The sequence below is a fragment of the Anabrus simplex genome, chromosome 7 (assembly GCF_040414725.1).
Source record: "Anabrus simplex isolate iqAnaSimp1 chromosome 7, ASM4041472v1, whole genome shotgun sequence".
In the NCBI taxonomy this organism is placed as follows: Eukaryota; Metazoa; Arthropoda; class Insecta; order Orthoptera; family Tettigoniidae; genus Anabrus; species Anabrus simplex.
In genome coordinates this window covers 323,070,697-323,091,748 of record NC_090271.1, presented here as the reverse complement: position 1 = coordinate 323,091,748, position 21,052 = coordinate 323,070,697, and the positions used below count along the sequence as shown (strand labels likewise).

At 37.8% G+C, this 21,052-nt stretch overlaps 1 protein-coding gene across 1 annotated transcript in view; it reads right to left on the bottom strand.

The window, feature by feature from the left end:
- LOC136877616 (myosin-VIIa) overlaps positions 1-21,052 on the bottom strand; it is a 267,052-nt gene that overhangs the window by 49,800 nt on the left and 196,200 nt on the right. Inside the window, exons 28-31 of the mRNA XM_068228687.1 lie at positions 18,962-19,131; positions 10,502-10,686; positions 6,332-6,444; positions 4,532-4,790 (exon numbers count right to left, since the gene is read on the bottom strand). Of these exons, the coding sequence (XP_068084788.1) occupies positions 4,532-4,790; positions 6,332-6,444; positions 10,502-10,686; positions 18,962-19,131 (727 nt within the window). The remainder of the gene's footprint in view (positions 1-4,531; positions 4,791-6,331; positions 6,445-10,501; positions 10,687-18,961; positions 19,132-21,052) is intronic.

The following is a 21,052-nucleotide window of genomic DNA, read 5'->3' as shown; positions in this document are numbered from 1 at the left end:
GCATTTTTCAAGAGGGTAATGACCACAAAGGGAAATGGAAAAAGCTGTATTCATATATTAGGAATCAAAAAGGAAAAGGAATCCAAATTCCTACAATGGTGGGAGAAGGGGGTGAACACTATTTAACAGATACTGAGAAAGCAAACCTATTTAGTAGGGAATTCAGAGATTCAGTAGAAGATTTCTATGGGATTCCCAAACCCCATGAAGAACCAAGCGATAATTTACAACAACATATATCTGTCATCAAGTATAAACTTGAACCTGCACTCTAACCAACACAAATATTAGAAAGCTCCTGACTTGGAATGGATGTAAGACAAATGAAGATATTTTCAGAGATATCCAACTGCTTCAGCTAGGAAAAGCAGCAGGAAGTGATCAAATTACTGGGGAGGTATTAAAGACAATGGGGTGGTATATAGTGCCTTATTTAAAATTTCTCTTTGACTATGTCATAAATAATAGTGTAATACCAAAGGAATGGAAGGAATCTATAATAATACCAATTTATAAAGGAAAGGGTGATAAAAGGAAACCAGAGAACTACAGACCAATCAGCCTGACCAGTATAGTTTGTAAAATACTGGAGAGTTTAATATCAAAGTACATCAGAGGGATATGTGATGATAAAAATTGGTTCATGAGAAGCCAGTATGGATTTAGAAAGAAATTTTCTTGTGAGGCACAACTGGTGGGATTTCAGCAGGATATATCAGATCAGTTAGATTCAGGAGGCCAGTTAGATTGCATAGCCATAGATCTTTCCAAAGCCTTTGATAGAGTGGAACATGGAATATTATTAAAGAAACTGGAGGGAATAGGATTGGACGTAAGGGTTATACGTTGGATAAGAACATTTCTAAATTCAAGGGTTCAGAAAGTCAAAGTAGGAAATAATATATCACAGGAAGAGAAAGTTTGGAAGGGAATTGCACAGGTTAGTATAATCGGTCCGTTACTTTTCTTAATATACGCAAATGATTTAGGGAACAATTTAACATCGAAAATAAGATTGTATGCAGATGACATAATTGTTTATAGGGAAATAAATAACATTGAGGATTGTTCAGAATTACAAAGGGACCTTGAGAGTGTCCAAGAATGGGTTGAAGAAAATAATATGAAGATTAATGGAGGCAAATCAACTGTTACAACTTTTACAAACAGGTGCTTTAAAACTGAATTTGAATATACTTTGGATGAGGTAGTTATCCCAAAAGATGGCAAGTGCAAATACTTAGGTGTGAGATTTGAAAGTAATTTACACTGGAAGGGTCATGTTGATGACATTGTTGGGAAAGCATACAGATTGTTACATGTCATAATGAGGCTACTTAAAGGATGCAACAAAGAATTAAAAGAAAAAAGTTACTTAAGTATGGTTCGTCCATTATTGGAATATGCAAACAGTGTTTGGGATCCTCACCAAGAATACCTAATAAAAGAACTAGATGGTGTGCAGAGGAAAGCAGCAAGGTTTGTAACAGGGAATTTCAGGAGAAAGAGTAGTGTATCAGAAATGTTAAAGGAACTTGGGTGGGAAACTTTAAGTAAGAGAAGGAAGAAAACTAGACTTATAGGATTATATAGAGCCTATACAGGAGAAGAAGCATGGAGAGATATCCGTGTGAGGCTTTAGTTGGAAAATAATTATATTGGTAGATCTGACCACAAGTACAAAATTAGAAGGAATTTTAGCAGAAGCGATTGGGGTAAATTTTCTTTCATTGGGAAGGGCGTGAAGGAGTGGAACAGTTTACCAGGGGTAGTGTTTGATCCTTTTCCAAAATCAGTACAGATATTCAAGAAGAGAATAAACAACAACAGAGATAATAAATTAAATGTTAGAGGGCATTCGACCAGTGCAGGATATTGTAAATAAAAAATGTGTGTGATTAAATTAATTCCATCCCCTGGTCTAAGGAGTTTGGACAGCCCAAGTAGGGGACTACCTGTAGGGGTGAAGTACAGTGAGGACTTCGAGGGCCCTGGGACCGCTATGGTAGCTGTGAAGGCCCTTCAGGAACTCTGAAAAGAGGTGGCAAAAGGGGCTCTGGTTAAGACGCAGCAGGTCGTTATGCTACTTAGGTTCAAAAATGGGTAAAATATAAATATATAAATAAATTCAATGTTAATTTTAATCTTATACCAGTTGTATAGTATTATTAGAAGTAATTTCACATACCGTACTGTATATGAGTTGACTATGTTTGTAAGATATTATAAGTAGAATTTTGTAAACAATATAAATTTATTAAGGATGATGTGTGTGTTTAATAGAAAAAAAAATTATTAGCGTAAATTGTATAATATTGTATTCTAGGAAAATATTCTTCGTCTCCTGTTAATTTAAAATTTAGTGCTTGACAATAATGTATTTTAGTGTACCATTTGCCACCGAGGTAGACACCTCATTTGCAAATAAAAAGATTTTGATTTTTTGATTTGATTTGATCTAAGTTTTTTTTACTAAGCTTTAAATTTCATTCTTTATTATCACTATTATCATTATTATTATTTTTACTTGTGTAATCAGCCAAATTATGTTACAATGATAATGATGATGGCTAGGTTTACTCAGCCAAACCTTACATCCAAAATACAGTTAATCACACTACCACAGTGTCCATTTAATGCTAATCATCACACAGTATTAATACATGTTTTAGTTATTTTGACTTTCCCCAACTGGAGATTGCCCCTGAGGACAAAGTGTACAATAAAACAAAAGAAATTTTAAAAGCAATTCTGCAGAGTTGATTAAATAACGGTTAGTTAGTATATCCGACATATGCAGTTTCATTAAAAGGTTCTTCAGGATTTGGAGTGAATATTTCATGGCAGACACTGCAACTTCTCTTATTCATTCCTGACCGAGGTTAAATGATTTGCAGAACTCTTGTTGATGGAATGGGATGGTTGGTTTATATGTTGCTTTCTTTTCCTTGTGAATTTCATTGGGTTGTCCTGCTCCATGGCTAAATGGTTAGCATGCTGGCCTTTGGTCACAGGGGTCCCGGGTTTGATTCCCAGCAGGGTCGTGTATTTTAACCATCATTGGTTAATTTTGCTGGCACGAGGGCTAGGTGTATGTGTCGTCTTCATCATCATTTCATCCTCATCACGACACACAGGACACCTATCGGCATCAAATCAAAAGACCTGCACCTGGCAAGCCAAACTTGTCCTCGGACACTCCCAGCACTAAAAGCCATACGCCATTTCATTTCATTTCATTTTTTTCCTTGGGTTATGTTTCAGACATTTCAGATCTAATTGTCACATCTATTATAAAGCCCTTTTGATGGTCTTTGGAGGCTGTGCTGTCAATTTGGGTGCTTCCTGTAACAGAGAGACCATGAACTTCCTCGGAGACTGTAAAGCCCAAGTTCCTTAACACTTCAGCAATGGCAGATCGTATTTTATGATGCCTTGTATTTTGTAGAGGTTCACCATGAAAGCAGTAACTGATGATGTGAGCAAGCATTTCTACCTCATTATGGCAGTGTTGACAACAGTTATTGTCCATCGTCCTGCCCAGAATACCATGAATGGTTGCTATGTTACTTATGATTTTCAAGGCATCATGCTATTCACTACAAGAAAATCCTTAAAGGCGACTAACCCACTGATTGGCTGGGCGGTGTTGATGAAAATGGAAACTCCTTTCCCTTTCATGAGGAGGTCAAACCATTTATTAAATTCAACTTGTCTCATCTTGGTTCTTATTTTCTGGGGTCTAAAAAGTCATCCTTAATACTCAACAAGCTGTCAACTTGAGTTAGATGAAACCTTTTCTAACAAACTGTTGAGACTTTCTTCTTTTAGTTCCCTCACATTTAGTATGTAACAATCTCTGGAATTAAGGAGTATTTTAAGAGCATTAATACATTGAAGAATTGACTTCAAATACTAACTGAATAGTCCTAGACCCCTTAGGACTCTATAGCATGGTGTCCAGCATATGAGATATTCCTAAAGTGAATAAGTTATCTAATAAGTGAATGACTTTAAATAAATACTGTCCAATTATAAGAAATAGGTCTGGTTATTTGCTATCTCCATTCCCATTCCAATATGGAAGCTGGCAAAATTACTTGCAGGGGAGTGAAGTTGAAGTGGTTGTCTGAAAGAATTTTATCTATATAAATTGCAGGTGTTTTGTTTTGGGGATTATAGAAGTTGAATGTAAGAAAGTATGGAGATGAAATTGTAATATTGAAATTTAGTTATGTTACTGCATCACATCACTGATTCAGAACAAACTTCAACACTAAGACCTCATCTGCAATGCATTCAAATGGAAAAGCCCAAGAACATTCCAACAGTGACAGTCATTAAATACCTTTGTAAATCAATACATGAAAGATTCTAGATCATCTTACTGCAATGGTTGGGAACAACAAGAACAATAAGAGACACACAGTCAGAAAGATAATTCATGATAATAATGATAATTTGCAAAATTTCAAAACTTTGTAGCTATTTTTTAATGGACATTAAGTTTGCCCATAGCAAAGTAACTTACATGTGAAAGACCTATTCCGAATATTCTGTCAGTGAATTCACTGCCACCCATAATACGTTTTGCAGGGAGATCACCCATGTACTTCAGAATGGCAGTAAAAGCTTGACAGGCTTCTGTGGCTAGATCATTGTTGGTAGCTAGTTTCTTCAAAAGTGGTTTCTTTAATGGTTCTCGGGAATGTTTCCATAGTTCTTCCTGTACATGACCCCGAGCAGAGCTCAAAGTGTGTCCTCTTGACACTGTCACATTGATGTTCACTCTGAAAATGGAAAAGTTCATTATTTTGTTTGTCACAGACAACATGAAACTGAGTTATACTTACATAAATCAACCTAAGTTTACATTAATATAATTAATATGAAGTACTGAAGTACATCTGCCTAGATGGATAATAAGGATAAAAATTGGAAGATATAAAATGGGTTTAGCACAAATACAAAATCTGAGAGTAAATCTGATATAACGAAATAAGGGACTTCTACGAATGTTGGGGACAGGTTACTGAAATTGTAGAAAGAAGAGATGAGGATAAACATGAAGACACTAAAGGACTAGTACAATTATTATCATCATATGGCATTTACAAGCATAATGTGTAAAAATATACAACGAACATATAAATTAAAATATAGAAGTAATTAAACTAGAATGTCCAGATTCGACAACCAGTCCACTGCACTTGGTGTCAATTCATGCAGAGCCCGTGAACCATCCTTAAATGCTGACAGTGGACAGCTCTCAACAACATGAAGCAATGTCTGCTTCTCAGCACCACACTCACACGCAGCACCTTCACAATATCCCCACTTTTTCATCATATATCGGCACCTGCCGTGGCCTATTCTGAAACGGCTGAGTTTTGACCACTCATGTCGAGGAAGATCAAAACCTGGCATTTTCTCTGTTGGGACTTTAATCAGAAAGGCATTGGTTGGTGGACATCGTTCCCATCGCTGTCTCCATTCTGCTGTTACACTGAATTTTTCATGGGAGTGTAGATCAGTCCAGTGGGATTTTAACCTCATCACAGGTGGATCTCGTAAGGCATTGAACAAGAGTGAGTTCCTGTGTGCAAAGGTCTTCTTGAGCAACTGTACTTTCGCTGCTTTTCTCCTCAGATCTGGAGGAGCAATGTTTGCTAAAACAGGCAGCCACTGAGTAGGAGTGGACCTCACTGAACCAGTAACAACTCTCATGGTTTCATTGAGCTGTACGTCAATCTTGCTCGAATGTACACTGTTTTACCACACAGGAGCGCAGTACTCACCAGCCGAGTATGCTAGAGAAAATGAAGCAGAGCGAAGAGTGTTTGCATCTGCACCCCAGTTGCTGCCCGCTAGTTTATGCAGCAGATTTACTCTTGTACTCAGCTTGTTTGACAGATTCAAGCAATGCTGTTTGAATGACAAGGATCGATTCAGTGTGAAACCTAGATATTTTGGAAAGAAGTTGTGGGAGACTTCTGTTCCTTGTCTTTTAAGCACATGTTTTCTGCAGCCTTATTTGGGAAAGCCTTCCTCTTTTGCTTTTTACTTATTAAACTGTTTTAATGAAATCTACTTATAGTATTCTTAAAACTACAGAGAGAAATTTGATAACTGAGATGTAGACTTTATAAGAGAAAGTACATGTTATGTTTCCGTAATTAAGTGGGAAGAAAGCTATTTCTGAGCATCTGGAGGTTGATACTGGGAGGAAGAATTTCCAAATTATATATAATTACTCACTATGTCATTTAAACTCTTTTAGTAGGAAAAAAAATAAAGACTCATAGTATATAGTATATAACTTTATTTTTACCTGAAATGTTCTTCAGCAAATTTGGCCAAAGTATACAATTTGCGGCGGGCTGCTGTGCTTATCTTATTCTGCAGGTCTTGCTTTTCCAAAACCACATCATTCTTGAATAAGTTCTGCAACAAGCATTCATTAGATCACTTTCACTTTGAAATGACACCACAGTAGGACATGATGATGTACATCAATTTACAAATTATATTACACTAAATTAAAATTTTATTAACAGAGTAGCATCTGTGAGGAATTTACAAGTGTTGTAAATAAAATTGTGGCAACACAGATATTTCCAAGATTTTATAGTAGGCATCAGTAAAATTCCATTTCATTCCATCAAATTCATCTCTGGTGATGTTCTGGATATTCTGTCAAATGTGTGACAGCTGGAAGATGCTGTCAGTGAGGTGGTCTTGGTTGATCAGAGTGATGGAGCATTCTACTGATCATAGCACTGATGGAATATGAGGAAACCTGATGCCTTGGAGATGTTCTTTCCACCAAAAGAATAAATTAAAGTCACAAGGACTCACGTCATAGTTATATGGAGGATGTTCTACCTGCAAGAGGCAAGGTGGATGATCCTGCCAGAAATGTGAACATTTCTGCCACACAGCCGGATGCAGATGGTGCTCCAGTATAAACATGACCCTCCCTACTGGATGCCTGTTGACTTTGCTTTGGGTGCAGAGATCTTGGATGAGCCATTCATTCCTTCAACGTCTGCTACTTTAGTTCAGAGACAGGTCTCCTTCATTGTGGTATCTGTTGAGATGGGCACCAGCTGCTGCGTATCAGTGCCATTTCTGTGTGTCTGTGAGGTGGTGGGAAACCCAATGGGATACAATTTTCCTCAGGTTGAGAATGTCCTTCGGCATGCACCACACCCACTGACGACTAATTTCAACTTCTAAGGATAATCCTCAGTCAGTCATCAGTGGTCTGTGGAAATGGGGCACTGCACTAACTCTACCTGGTCATCAGAAATAGACGACTGCCCTATGAGGGATTAATCCATGGACATATCTCAACCTCCACTTAACCACTGTGCAAGAGTCCAATACTACAATGTATCATTACCACATGCTTCGCCATAAACCTTGGGGACGTTCCTGTGCATTTTTGCCATGGGCCACCTGTATTTAGGTCCGTAATTGCTGTTCTACTTTTGTAAACATGTGGTAGGACAGTATAGAATACACTGCCCGCTTCAACTGCTCACACAAAGAACACTCAAAGTACCGACTGCTTCAGGAGTTCTATGCAACTTTACAAGCTCCAACTGACCCCTTCACTGCCTGCTAGTGAATGTGTGGTTTTGTCCTTACAGCGTTACCATTATTTTACTTACAACCCTCGTAAATATCATGCTTACATACCAATTCCCTATTTGTTCTCCTATTTGTATTCTTCTTTTTAGGCACACTTACAGAGAAATGTGATCTCACATGTCATAAACAAAATAAACAAGGAGTTGTCTGGGTTAGTGTAGCCATTTATTTCAAGAGCAGCAGATGGGAAGTATTCTTGAAACTCATTATCCAGTGGTACCATCCAAGCATTAGCTGATCTTAGAATTTGAACCACAGACCTTACAAAAGCACCAAGTTCCATCAGATTATCTGAAGTAAATGAGGAATCATTTTCAAGATAGCATAACAATGTTTATTTTTAAGATTGACAGAGTGTAGTAGAGTGAGGCCAGGGTGAGTGGATTATATGTGTAAAATATCAGCATAAGAGGGGGTTCACAGGCTGTGGATTGTATGCTCCAAGCCAACCAGCAACAAGAGCTAAACTAGTGACTTTAGAATAACTGTTCAGAACAGTACGACAGTATTTACTTACGCTTATTAAGTCCTCCTGTAATTATTTATGTCATCCAAGGATGCTATGGAACTTCCAACCTCCATTTTCCATACAGTTATGCAATCTGTTTAAGAAATAACCCTCCTAAATTCTTTTTCAGTAACTGAATAATACTCTTAATACTTTTCCAATTTCTTTGAAATCATTTAGGAAAAGGCTAGGAAAGCAACAGATAGGGAATCTGCCACCTGGGCGACTGCCCTAAATGCAGATCAGTATTGATTGATTGATTGATTGATTGACTAATAACCGGTGTTTGTTATAGTGTTATATGTGTTATAATTAGTGTTTTTGCCCTTGAAGTTTTGATTTCTCATATTTTTCCTTGTCTCTTTCTTTCCACCCTTACCAGTCACTGTGTTTATCTTACTGTGTGTTTCTCTTCATATTCCCACCTTTCAATATACTGTCTTTAGTCACATTTATCTCGCACCCTTTCCCTGAAAATTTGAACTTAAAAATAGGTGTACGAGGTTTATATGGAAATTTAGTAAATTGAACTTGATTAAAATTAAAATGCTTTTAAAAAGTAATAAAGTCTCAAGTTTTTGCATAACACATTTATTTTATTATGTTTGATAACATGTTTTTGAATATTTCGTTAAGAAGGAAATGCTGGAGTATAAAAAACCTTGCAGTAAATGCTGGGGTTGAAACAAAGGAGGACTCATTAAGATAAGTTCCAGATTTCAAGTTCCAAAGTATTAAACAGAAATAAACATAGATATTCAAATATTTGAGTGTGACTTGGTAAAATCTGATGATGTCCTTTCAAGAACGAAACGTGTCTTCTTTGCTTAATAGTGTGTATTTTTATTCCTTAACTTGTGTATTCAATAGACTGGAAAGATTTTAACTTAGATTGAATATTAACAGAAGTATTAAAGAAGCCAAAGCCAAGTATGCTCCCCTGCTATTTCTGCTTCCAATTTCATTGCACAGAAAAGGTAGAAAAATATTAGGTCTACTGCCAGCAGTCACCATTTTATATGCATATATTTTATTTAACGGGTATATGACGGTAGATGCAGAGTGGCCATGGTTGGTGCATTATCTGACAGCTTTGCACTCCGACCAGCCAACTGAGCAGAGGAGGGGTGGCCGCGGCTCTACCATGGCTCTACGCCTCTATATTTGGGAGACGGGACAGGGCTAGACCATACAGTTGTCCTGAGAATGATTTTTCCATTCTGCTGCATTAAGGCGAATGCCGGGATAGTTTCCCAGTATTGGTCATGGCCGCCAAGACCCTCACCTTCTCCGAGCATCACCTTCACTGTAACAAATCTCCCGGCCTGAAAGACGGCATTACCATCTAAGAGGCCCACCTCCCCCTTCAGGGGAAGAATGAAAACATTTTAGTAGTAGTAGTAGTAGTAGTAGTAGTAGTAGTAGTAGTAGTAGTAGTAGTAGTAGTAGTAGTAGTAGTAGTAGTAGTAGTAGTAGTAGTAGTAGTAGTAGTAGTAGTAGTAGTAGTAGTAGTAGTAGTAGTAGTAGTAGTAGTAGTAGTAGTAGTAGTAGTAGTAGTAGTAGTAGTAGTAGTAGTAGTAGTAGTAGTAGTAGTAGTAGTAGTAGTAGTAGTAGTAGTAGTAGTAGTAGTAGTAGTAGTAGTAGTAGTAGTAGTAGTAGTAGTAGTAGTAGTAGTAGTAGTAGTAGTAGTAGTAGTAGTAGTAGTAGTAGTAGTAGTAGTAGTAGTAGTAGTAGTAGTAGTAGTAGTAGTTATGGGTATACCTGCAATTGTTTACTGAATATTAATGTTGTAACATTAAATTCTCAGCCTGTGGCACAATTACCATGTTTCTCCACAAACTGAATCACTAGAAGTTACGGTATCATATTACACTGGCCCCTTCTTATACGTTATGTCTCTCGTACATATGATATACTGGTGTACTTAAATTGCAGTCAGTTCAACAGATACCCTAGGATCCAGAATTACTTACCTGCCTTTTACCAAATAACGGGAGAGACTTGCTGTGAACAGGATAAGGAGAGGATTACGGGACCTTGAAGTGAAAGTCGCAGTGAGTACGTTGTCGTATTTATAGACACATAAAGAAAAACTGATGCAAGGTAAAAGCAGGGGATTATTTTTCACCCTCAGTCCCATATAAAAAATTAAGGTGTGTGATACATGCGAGTAAATATGGTATGTCTAGATTTGTGACTTGGGTGTTCCTTTTTATTAATTAAATAGTAATTTATGAGCCCATTTCAGAAAGTAGTTTTGTTTTGGAATATTTCTTCAGGCCAAAGTTTGGACTGGAATATTTGCATTCAATATTTATAGCTCCAAATTCAACTTACAAGAATGGAGGCAGGAGGTGGACCAAGTACTGGTAGAATGTATACAGCCTCCATAGGAAAGGACCCTGTCTGACCAGTGCGTTCATTCTTCCCAGAACTCCAGCTGGAGTTCAGAACAGTAGCTCCAGTGGCCCCCTCTTCCAGAAGCAACAAATCTCCTTTCTCAAGAACCAGTGATGAAGAGTCTGAAATGATGTGTTAAAAAAATTCCTTCAAAATCAAATATAATGCTGTAAAATTACAGTCAGTAGGAAGAATATTATCATTAACTCAAGTTAACAATACGTGTTTATGACTGACAGTAAACAAGTTATCTCATTGGAGCATTTTCCACTGATTTTTTCAGTCGTCTTCAACAATGCTTGATAGCATTGGCTCATTATCACAGAGATAGTTTTGTTTTATATGATATGGTCCATAATGCATATGATTTAAATCGTGTAAGTTCAGTGAGAATGTTGGTGTTTTTAGATATAATGTGTATGTGTCTATTTCATATTGTTCCAGAGTATTAGGCCTGATGGAGAAAACCTCCATGCTTGTGTATTCATGTCCTATGTCTAGTAATGCCCATTGCTCACAGTAAAATGTTTTGTAAAATTTGTTGTACAACTAAATTATGGACTGGAATATTTGCATTCAATATTTATAGCTCCAAATTCAACTTGCAAGAATGGAAGCAGGTGGTGGACCAAGTATTGGTAGGATGTATACAGCCTCCATAGGAAAAGACCCTGTCTGACCAGTGTGTTCATTCTTCCCAGAACTCCAGCTGGAGTTCAGAACAGTAGCTCCAGTGGCCCCCTCTTCCAGAAGCAAAAAGTTGTATTGTTCACAATAAAATTATTTTATAAAATCTGTGGAAGCATCAAAATGGCCATCTATGAACTAAATTCTGAACTAAGATGTGTATGTGCTGCCAAGGATACAGTTCAAAGCCAATTTATCTTCGCCTTCACATCAGCCTGGTTTGTGTTCGGCCGAACTTTTGACACAAATTCGGCAATTGAGTTTTCTGCTTCGCTTCTTGCATTTCTGTTCTGATACCTTGGCATTTTAACCTCATACAAAGACTAGCAGCTTCCTTAGTCCACCTGGATCCTGCCATTTTAGAAGTGTTTGTTTATGTTTACAATCGAGTTTCACAATCTTCTCAAGTCGTAGCACCAGCATCATAGTCGTGTCAGCTTCGCTAATTGGTTCATTTCGCAAAATTAATTTTAAGGAATAGAACATGTCCTATTTTATGAAAAGTTTTATCAAAGGTTTCATAAAACTTAAATTGACTGTGAGCAACAGAAATTTTTTAGAATTAAATATTGTACAATAAATGTGAAGAAAATTTTTACCGTGAGCACAGGCATAAGTGTTGACAAATTTTGGCTTTCTGAATGCTATGTTGTGTGCATTTTTTTGTTTAATTTAGGTTTTTCACTGCATCTGAGTTTGTAAACTCTAGGTAAGTTATACATTGGAGAGAGAGAGAGAGAGAGAGAGAGAGAGAGAGAGAGAGAGAGAGCATTGTGCAGTCTTCCTGGTCATAATGTTTAAGCAGAAAGTGTGTTTTTGCTTATTAACAAAGTGGGGACCCTTGAAAAGAGCAAACTGTTGCTCTGTGCATGAGAGAGAGAGAGAGAGAGAGTGTGGGTGTGTGAGTTTGTGTTTTTGTACATTACAATATTGTGCATTTCTGGACGTGACAGGTCACAGAGGACTATACCGTACTAAATGCTAATGTGTAGCACATGCAGATAAATATTTACATTTCATACAGATAAAAAAAAACAAGAAACCCCCGACATGTTTTATGCCCATTGTAACAAATCCACCAAACCACACCGATTTGTCCGTTCCACATGAAGTCACCTTCCACTTCATTCAGTAATGTGTAGAGTTACCATGTAATCTGCAACTTTCCAAGAGAATGTGGAGAATGTTCGCAACCAGGTTATCAAGGTTAATACATTCTTGTAAGGTAGAGGGTATGGGCTCTCTCATAGTTCATGATGGATTTGAATGGTTAGTGACTTTCCTTTCAGCAATGTCCAGGCATGTTCCATGTCTTTCCAGGAAGCGATTCACAGTGCCTGCACTATGAGGGTGGGCATTATTACCCACTAAAGGGAGTCCTGCTGTAAATTCAACTGAAGGATGCTGTTTAAAAAAGTCTGTACTGATATGTTCCCCTGAATGTGAATTACTTGTGTATGGGAGTCCATCATATGAGTTGAGAAGTAATTGAGTAAAAGTAATTAATTGAATTGTAACAATTACTCTCTAAAGTAATTTTAATTTTCACAAAATGTAATTTTTACGAACAAGAACACAAGAACTAGCTGTTGAACCTATACAGAGGAACCTCCCATTACATGGGCAGAAACTTCTTTTTTTTTTTTTTGCTTTATGTCGCACCGACACAGATAGGTCTTATGGCGACGATGGGATACGAAAGGCCTAGGAATTGGAAGGAAGCGGTCGTGGCCTTAATTAAGGTACAGCCCCGGCATTTGCCTGATATAAAAATGGGAAACCACGGAAAACCATCTTCAGGGCTGCCGACAGTGGGGCTCGAACCCACTACTTCCCGATTACTTGATACTGGCCGCACTTAAGCGACTGCAGCTATCGAGCTTGGTATGGGCAGAAACAGAAGCAGCCTTTAAGAAGATGCTCCAAGGAAAATCTCCAGGAATTGATCAAGTCAGCACGGATGAGATTAAAACAGCAGGAGTCCAGCGTTTACAGTAGCTACACAGGGTGCTCAATGCAGTTTGGAAGGATGAAAAGATATGGGCTGATTGCAGCAAGGGTGTCATTATCCCCCTGTTTAAGAAAGAAAATCACTGAAAATGCTTCAACTATCGGAGAATAACACTTCTTTGTCATGGGCTTGAGATTTTTGAGAAAATATTAGGAAGCAGATTGCAAGTCATCTTAACGTATGTATCGAAACCTGCACCCTCACTAAGAAGAGGAACAGTATGACGTCAGGCCTAATAGGTCCACAACAGACGTAATCTTCAGTGTCCATATGTTAATGGAGATATATTGCAAAAAGGGCAAGGATATTTTCATGGTTTTCCTTGATGCTGAGAAGGCATATGGCAGCATTGCAAGAGAGAAGACATGGGAATGCCTGAGAAAAAGAAATGTACCAGAGGGATTGGTGAGGAAAGTTCAGATGCTGTACGAGAACTCTACCAGCTGTGTGTGATTAGGTGACGGACATTCATCCTAGTTCCAGACTAAAAGTGGGGTCCAGCAAGGCAGTGCACTATCCCCATTACTGTTTATCACCATCATGAATGACAATGAAAAGCATCAAGAAAACCTCTGGTGAACTAAATGCAATGGCCTTAGCTGATGATGTTATGATCTGGGGAGAAACTGAGGAACATGTACAGTTGAGACTCAATGAATGGAAGTTTAAGTTCGAGGAATGTAATCTCAAGATTAGTGAACCTAAAACAGTAGTGATGGACATAAACAGAGAGGGATGACCAGCGAACATCATGCTAGGAAACCATCCACTAGAGTGTGTGGGAAAATTAACATACCTCGGCAGTGTAATATCCCGAGACACACTAGCCACAAGGAGGTGGCAAATAGAGTGCAGAAGAGCTCTCACTTTTACCAGCAAGTACGAACACTCCTCTGGGATCCCAAAGTACTAACAAAATCAAAGCTGATGATATTCAATGAGTACTTCATACCAATCTTAAAGTATGTATCGAAACCTGCACCCTCACTAAGGACATATCAAGGTTGCAGGTATCTAAGATGAAGTTTGTGAGGTCCATTATTCAGAAAACCAAACTGATCAAGTTAGGGTATGAAGTGGTTAGAAAGCACCGGCACTGATAGGTCTTATGGTGATGTTGGGATAGGAAATGGCTAGGAGTGGGAAGGAAGCAGCCGTGGCCTTAACTAAGGTACAGCTCCAGCATTTGAGTCATGTATAAATGGGCTGCCAACAGTGAGGTTTGAACCCACTATCTCCCAAATGCAAGCTGATAGCTATGTGACCCAAACCGCACAGCCACTTGCTCAGTAGGTTAGAAAGGAAGTTGGGATTGTTACATCATTGTTAGATCGGGTCAACACGTCTAGACTGAGGTGGTTTGGGCATGTAATGAGGATGGATCCAACAAGGACAGCTTATGTTAACTTGGAGAGAAATGTGGCAGGAAAACGGTTGGTGGGAAGACCAAGAACCCACAGGAAGGACATTGCAAAGATGCAAAGATGGACATTGGAGATCAGGGAAGGACACTGGAGGACGTCATTAACAACAGAACGTATCTCAATGAGACAGAGTGGAAGAGGCTCACCAACAGTACCCAGGAAACTGGAACTGTAAAATGATGATGAATTTACTTCCTGAAATAAAATTCTGATTGTTACATTCTAGTAAATGATGTACATCACACTGAAAGTCTGACAAGTTTGCAGCCTCAACTAAGGGGGGGGGGGGTGTTTCTCTCTCTCTCTCTCTCTCTCTCTCTTACTCGCAGTGTGTCGTGATTACTGGTTGTGATTTAGATAATCGTGTACTATGTGGTCGAGAACGGAGCTGGAGTAAACATGTGACAGCGGAAGGATTATGGAATTTCCATTCCCCTATTTGAATAAATATTTTTAATAAGTTATCCTGTAAATAATGAAAACACAAAAACTTTGCTCGCTTTGTTTAGTCTCACTCACTTAGTGATGACAGCCACTTGATGTCTGTATGCTAAATCACAGAAAATGGAGCAATGCCTTTTCCATTACCAACTTTGGTATCATTCTATCCCCATGTGAAAAAAAGTCAGTGATGTCCTAAAGACTTGCGTTCTGTAAAATAAATATAATTTTAAGTTTACTGATTGTAATTGAATAAAATATTTCTTAGTGAACTGTAATTCAGGCCGGCCCCATGGTATAGGGGTAGCGCACCTGCTTCTTACCCGGAGGTCCTAGGTGGTTCGATTCCGGCCAAGTCAGGGATTTTTACCTGGATCTGAGGGCTGGTTCGAGGTCCACTCTGACTATGTAATTACAATTGAGGAGCTATCTGATGGTGAGATAGCAGCCGCAGTCTACGAAGCCAAGAATAACGGCCAGGAGAATTTGTTGTGCTGACCACACAACACTTTATAATCTACAGGCCTCCAGGCTAGCAAGGGTCATTTGGAAGGCCATGGCCCTTGGGGCTGTTGCACCATGGGATTAACTGTAATTCAGCTCAATTACTTTTATTTTGTACTTTTCCCATCTCTGCCCACCATTACTCCTGCTCAGACTGCAGCTGAACTACCATGTTGCTAGATGCATTCATTTGCAAAGAATTCGCTGACCGAGTTCAATACTGCAGTCACTTAAGTGCGACCAGTATCCAGTAATCGGGAGATAGTGGGTTCGAGCCCCACTGTCGACAGCCCTGAAGATGATTTTCCGTGGTTTCCCATTTTCACACCAGGCAAATGCTGGGGCTGTTCCTTAATTAAGGCCACGGCCGCTTCCTTCCACTTCCTAGACCTTTCCTGTCCCATTGTCGCCATAAGACATATCTGTGTCGGTGCGATGTTAAGCAAAAGGAAAAACAATTCACTGAAATCTTGACTGTTGAATTTCCAGACTAGAATAGAATTGTCATCAGGACAATCAGGGCAATCCACGTTTCATCTGTTTCTGAGACCACTGTTGTGAGGTTTTCATGCTATGTCACCCATCTTTCACTTCCCATTCTGTGATGTGGATAGAGAGTAAGTGCCTTCCATTATCTTCTATAATATAGCCCCAAGTTCTGGAGATGATTACAAAATGTTTGAGTGGACACAAGGACATCTAGGCATCTCAGCGATTCCTGTGTATGATTGTTGTGCTGGCTGTAGGGTGTTGTCATACAGAAGGACAAGCAGTAATTCTGAGTGGTCGATGATCAGTTTGAGGTTTGTCTGCTATAGAACACGTCTGCTGGAACTATGCCACATTCTGGAAATGTTGCTTTGTTGCAAAGTAGAATGCATGCTGTCTTAATTTGTGTCATATACTGCTTCTTATAGCACAACACCCCTCCCCCCCACCCTTTTTTTTTTTTTTTTACAGATGTCCCATAAAACAGCTTAAGTGTTCTGCTTTTGTAAAATTCAGTTTCCATTTCCCACTTTCCAAAGAAAAATATTTAGGTGTGATCAGTAGATGTTGGCAACGCTAATTAGACAATCAAAAGTGCTCCAATTTTTACAATATTTCTGTCTTCCTGTTTCTTTCCACAGTTCTATGTACTGTGTCGAGTAATTACAAGGTCCCTGTTGACAAAGAATGAACTGAGCTATTTCTGCGGCTGAAATTGAAGAATGTGAGACAAAACATGGTCAGCATCATCTTGATCATTAACATAGTAAGGACCTTCGAAAAGAATAAAATCTCGCTGCCTACCTCATAGGCTGTACTGATGACCAAATTAAATTTCATACAGACCTGTGTTGAATTTCATGAATTCCTGAAATGACATACCCACTCACTCAAACAAATATCATCATTAGATAAGTAGAACATGTAAAATGTCCTGTTCCATGGCTGAGTGGTCAGCATCTTGGTCTTCGGACACTGGGTTTGATTCCTGCCCAAGTCGAGGTATTTTAATCTTGAACAATTAATTCGCGTGGCTTGTGGATTGGATGGATTGTGCTGTCTCCAACATTCCTGTAACTCCTACACCACATGCAACACTATCCTCTACCGCAATAACATGCAATTTCCCATTCACAGTAGATGCTGCCCACCCTCGTCAGAGGGTCTGCCTTTCAAGGGCTGGATCAGACCAGCAACAGACACATGAAATTTTACAAAAAAGCCTTGTAAAATACCTTAATGAATGCAAATTAATTCTGTTAACTAGTGCATATATTGTATGTTATGCTGTAGTTACTAATAAATTTTCCATTTCTTTCCAACCATTTTAAATGTTATAAATAAACTATACACAATATTCAAAGAAGTTAAATTGTAATGATAGCTTCATGGATTGGGTGCCCTACTTTGGCTCCCAGAATTTCTGGTCATTTTATGTACAAAAGTGATATTCTGATACAATAAGCTTCTGAGACAGTGTCTCGTCATTGCTGTTCTGTAAATGACATGACAAACACTCTCTGTTCAGGATATGACCTTGAAAACTATTTTCTGTGAAATCAACAAATGCTTCAACTAATAAACAGTGCATTTAAAAAATCAAAGGATGATAAGAGACCATACCATCTTTCTACTGACTTGGCCATACCCAGGTGTATTGGCACTACACTATGCAAATCTTCTTTGACATATAAACTGCATATGTTGAAAATTGTTAGTGTGACATATATCTCTTTATTCTGATTTGTGGATGTGTTGTTCTTTTTTTGTTTTTTATTTTGTGCAGGAGGTTGTCAATGAGTTAAATGGTTTATCATAAGAATCAGTACTGAAGCTATCATTCATTATTAACCCTCTTTGTGCCATGCTCTCAGGCTGAGAATGTGTCAAGAACACCAGGCCAATTTTTTTAAAGTCGCTGTTTAAAGCACCACATAAACTACAATGTTGAATATTTTGACTTTACACTTGCAAGAAATGTTGAGGATGGTATGTAATTACTACCAACAATGATTACAATACCGTTAAATTTCAAAATATATTTTAAAAAAATATTATTTGAGCACTTTGAAAAGAAAAAAAATTCAAAAATAGCACAAAAATAATTTGAAATTAAAATTACAGATAAAATGTGGTAATCCCTATGCAATACAGCCATCTAAGTGAATAATAACAGAAAAGTTGACAAGTATCTGTTTGGTAGTTCAGGAGGTAATTACTGTTACTCTGTACTGCCAATTGTCACATGACCAGAAAAACACATGAAATTCAGAAATCCAATGTGCATAAATAAATGAAAAAATGAGCCATGTAGTGATAAAATTAGAAACTAAGTTCTTTACTCTGTGGAAGTAAAATGAAAGATATTGCCATCTGTCATTCATAATTGTGCTAAATGCAGATAGTAAGGCACGCTGTTCAAATGATGATATATTGTTGCTGGCAGTTTATGCACAAGTACCAAACAATGATATATTGTTGTCTGGCATTCTAAAGGTTAATTCTTATCATCACTATGTAGTCCAGCTCCATGACTGACTGGTCAGCATTTTGGCCTTAGATTTATAAGGCATCGGATTTGTCCCAGTGTAGTCAATATATTTTCACTTTAATTCTGTTTGTCTGTGGACTGGATGTCTGTGCTATCCCCAACATTCCTGCAACTCACACACCACACAGAACACTATCCTCCACCACATGAACACACAGTTCTTGTACATGCCATGTGCTACCCACTCTCATCGGAGGGTCTGCCTTACAAAGGTTGCAACCAGGCTAGCAATAGCCACAGTATATTATTAGCACTATGTAATTGATGTCAGCAGTGAAGAATATTATTACCTAATGGTTGATAGTCCTGTGTTGCCACAACATAGTGCGATTTGCTTCGTAGTCCATCAAGAAGGAAGTTGACCAATGAGCACAACTCTTCTGAATTCAAGCTTCTGAATACAAACTCTTGACCTTGAATAGTCACTAGAGTAAAACTATGGGCAACACCATAGCTATTTCTGAAAGAAAAAAGATACTTGTGAAAGAGGAATGATAAAACCAGTAACATGACAGAGTAAGAAATTGATATCATCTAGTACAATTAAAAATGCTTCAAAAGAATGAGTAGACAAATAGAAAAACATTTATAAAATATATAGTAATTAGGAAAATACATTTTTCTATATGAAGTTGACATACTGTTTGTATATTTTGAATCATTTGCAAATACAATGTTTTTATCTCAGATGAGGTGTATTATCAGTTACCCTAAATTACTTTGCAAACTTAATTGTATAGCATTACCACTAATGTCTATAAATGTCATTCTCATACAGTATACCCATAACATAAAAAATCTTGGTTTAATATTTGACTAACATCTGTCCTGGACTGGCCACACTATAACAGTATGTATAAAAATATATGGAATGCTGCACTGACTTGGTAAATATCAATTTGCTTTCCCTTTCAAACTAGAGGAAATTCTACTTAAATCACTTGCACTACCAGTACCACATTTTCATTATTGCAATATCTATACAAATAAAAGTATAATTTTGTACGTGTACTTCAAATTTTGGCCTCATACTTCATATTTATTTAAGATTAGGGATACAAAAGTTGAAAAAGGTTTCAGTTCAGGTTTTGTCTGTCTGTCTCAAAATTGCGGTAAAATGGCTGGAGAGAATTTCTAAAAAACTTGGCATTTGAGTTCGAGTGCTATACAAAATACTGTGTCTAGTACCTTGGTCTATATGAATATAAAAACTTTGGAAGGTACAACTCTGTACAGAAACCTGTCTTTTAAGTATTCTACCAACAAAACTACAGATATTAAATAAAAGGGGAATATTATTTCCTACTTCACTCAATCCAAAACTGAAACAAAGTAAACCTACCAACATCAACAGAATGACTCAATGTAAAATTTAAAACTGAATGCCAATAATCTTTGTAACTTCTACAGTAACAAACATACAATATTTATTGCACTATCTGGATCACACACAGAATTAATTTGTTTTACTATGTAATAACAACTTTATTTGTGAACTTCAAAAAAGCTTTTGACAAAGTAAACCACAATACCTTACTTAATATTTTAATATCTGACCACACCCCACAACAGATGGTTCAGAATATAAGCAACCTTTACAAACATAACCTGATTTCCATAAAGGTCAACGATAAATTATCAAAATGGAAAACAATAAATGCAGCAGTAAGACAGGGTCACAGTCTTTCCCCTCTCCTGTTCATAATCTATATGAATGCTCTCATACGAGAATTTAGAGAAACAAGACATGGTTCCATCCACATTAACAGAAATCTACAGCTGGACACAATATTATTTGCAGATGACTTAGTGCTGGTCGCCACCTCAGAAGATATACTTACACATTCAATGTATAACCTAAACCTAGTCTCAGAAAAGTACTCAATGGAAATATTCCCTGAGAAAACTAACATAATGGCTTTCCGTGGCAAGGAACCAGTAAGAAGCAAGATCTGCTTAAATACCAGTAACAACATTTTGGAAAGAGTAAATGGTTTTAAATACCTCAGCTACAAACTGTCTTTCTTTGAAGAACTGGACATACTCAAGACAATTTCCAAATTCAACAGATGTCTGGGAAACATCAATAAAGTTTTGAGACCATCATTAGTTCAAAAACACACCCATACAAAAATCTACAAAACTTTGGCAAAACGTACTTTGCTATGGAAGTGAAGCGTGGACCCTGAAGAAATGCAATGAGAGAAGAATAACAACAGCTGAAATGAAATACATGCGGCAAACAGCAGGAGTCACTAAGTGGGAACACAAAACAAATACAGATGTGCTGAATGACCTTAAAAGCAGACCTCTATTGGAATACATCTACAAACACCAGAGAAATTGGCTAGAACACCTAAACAGGATGGACAGAAGCAGGA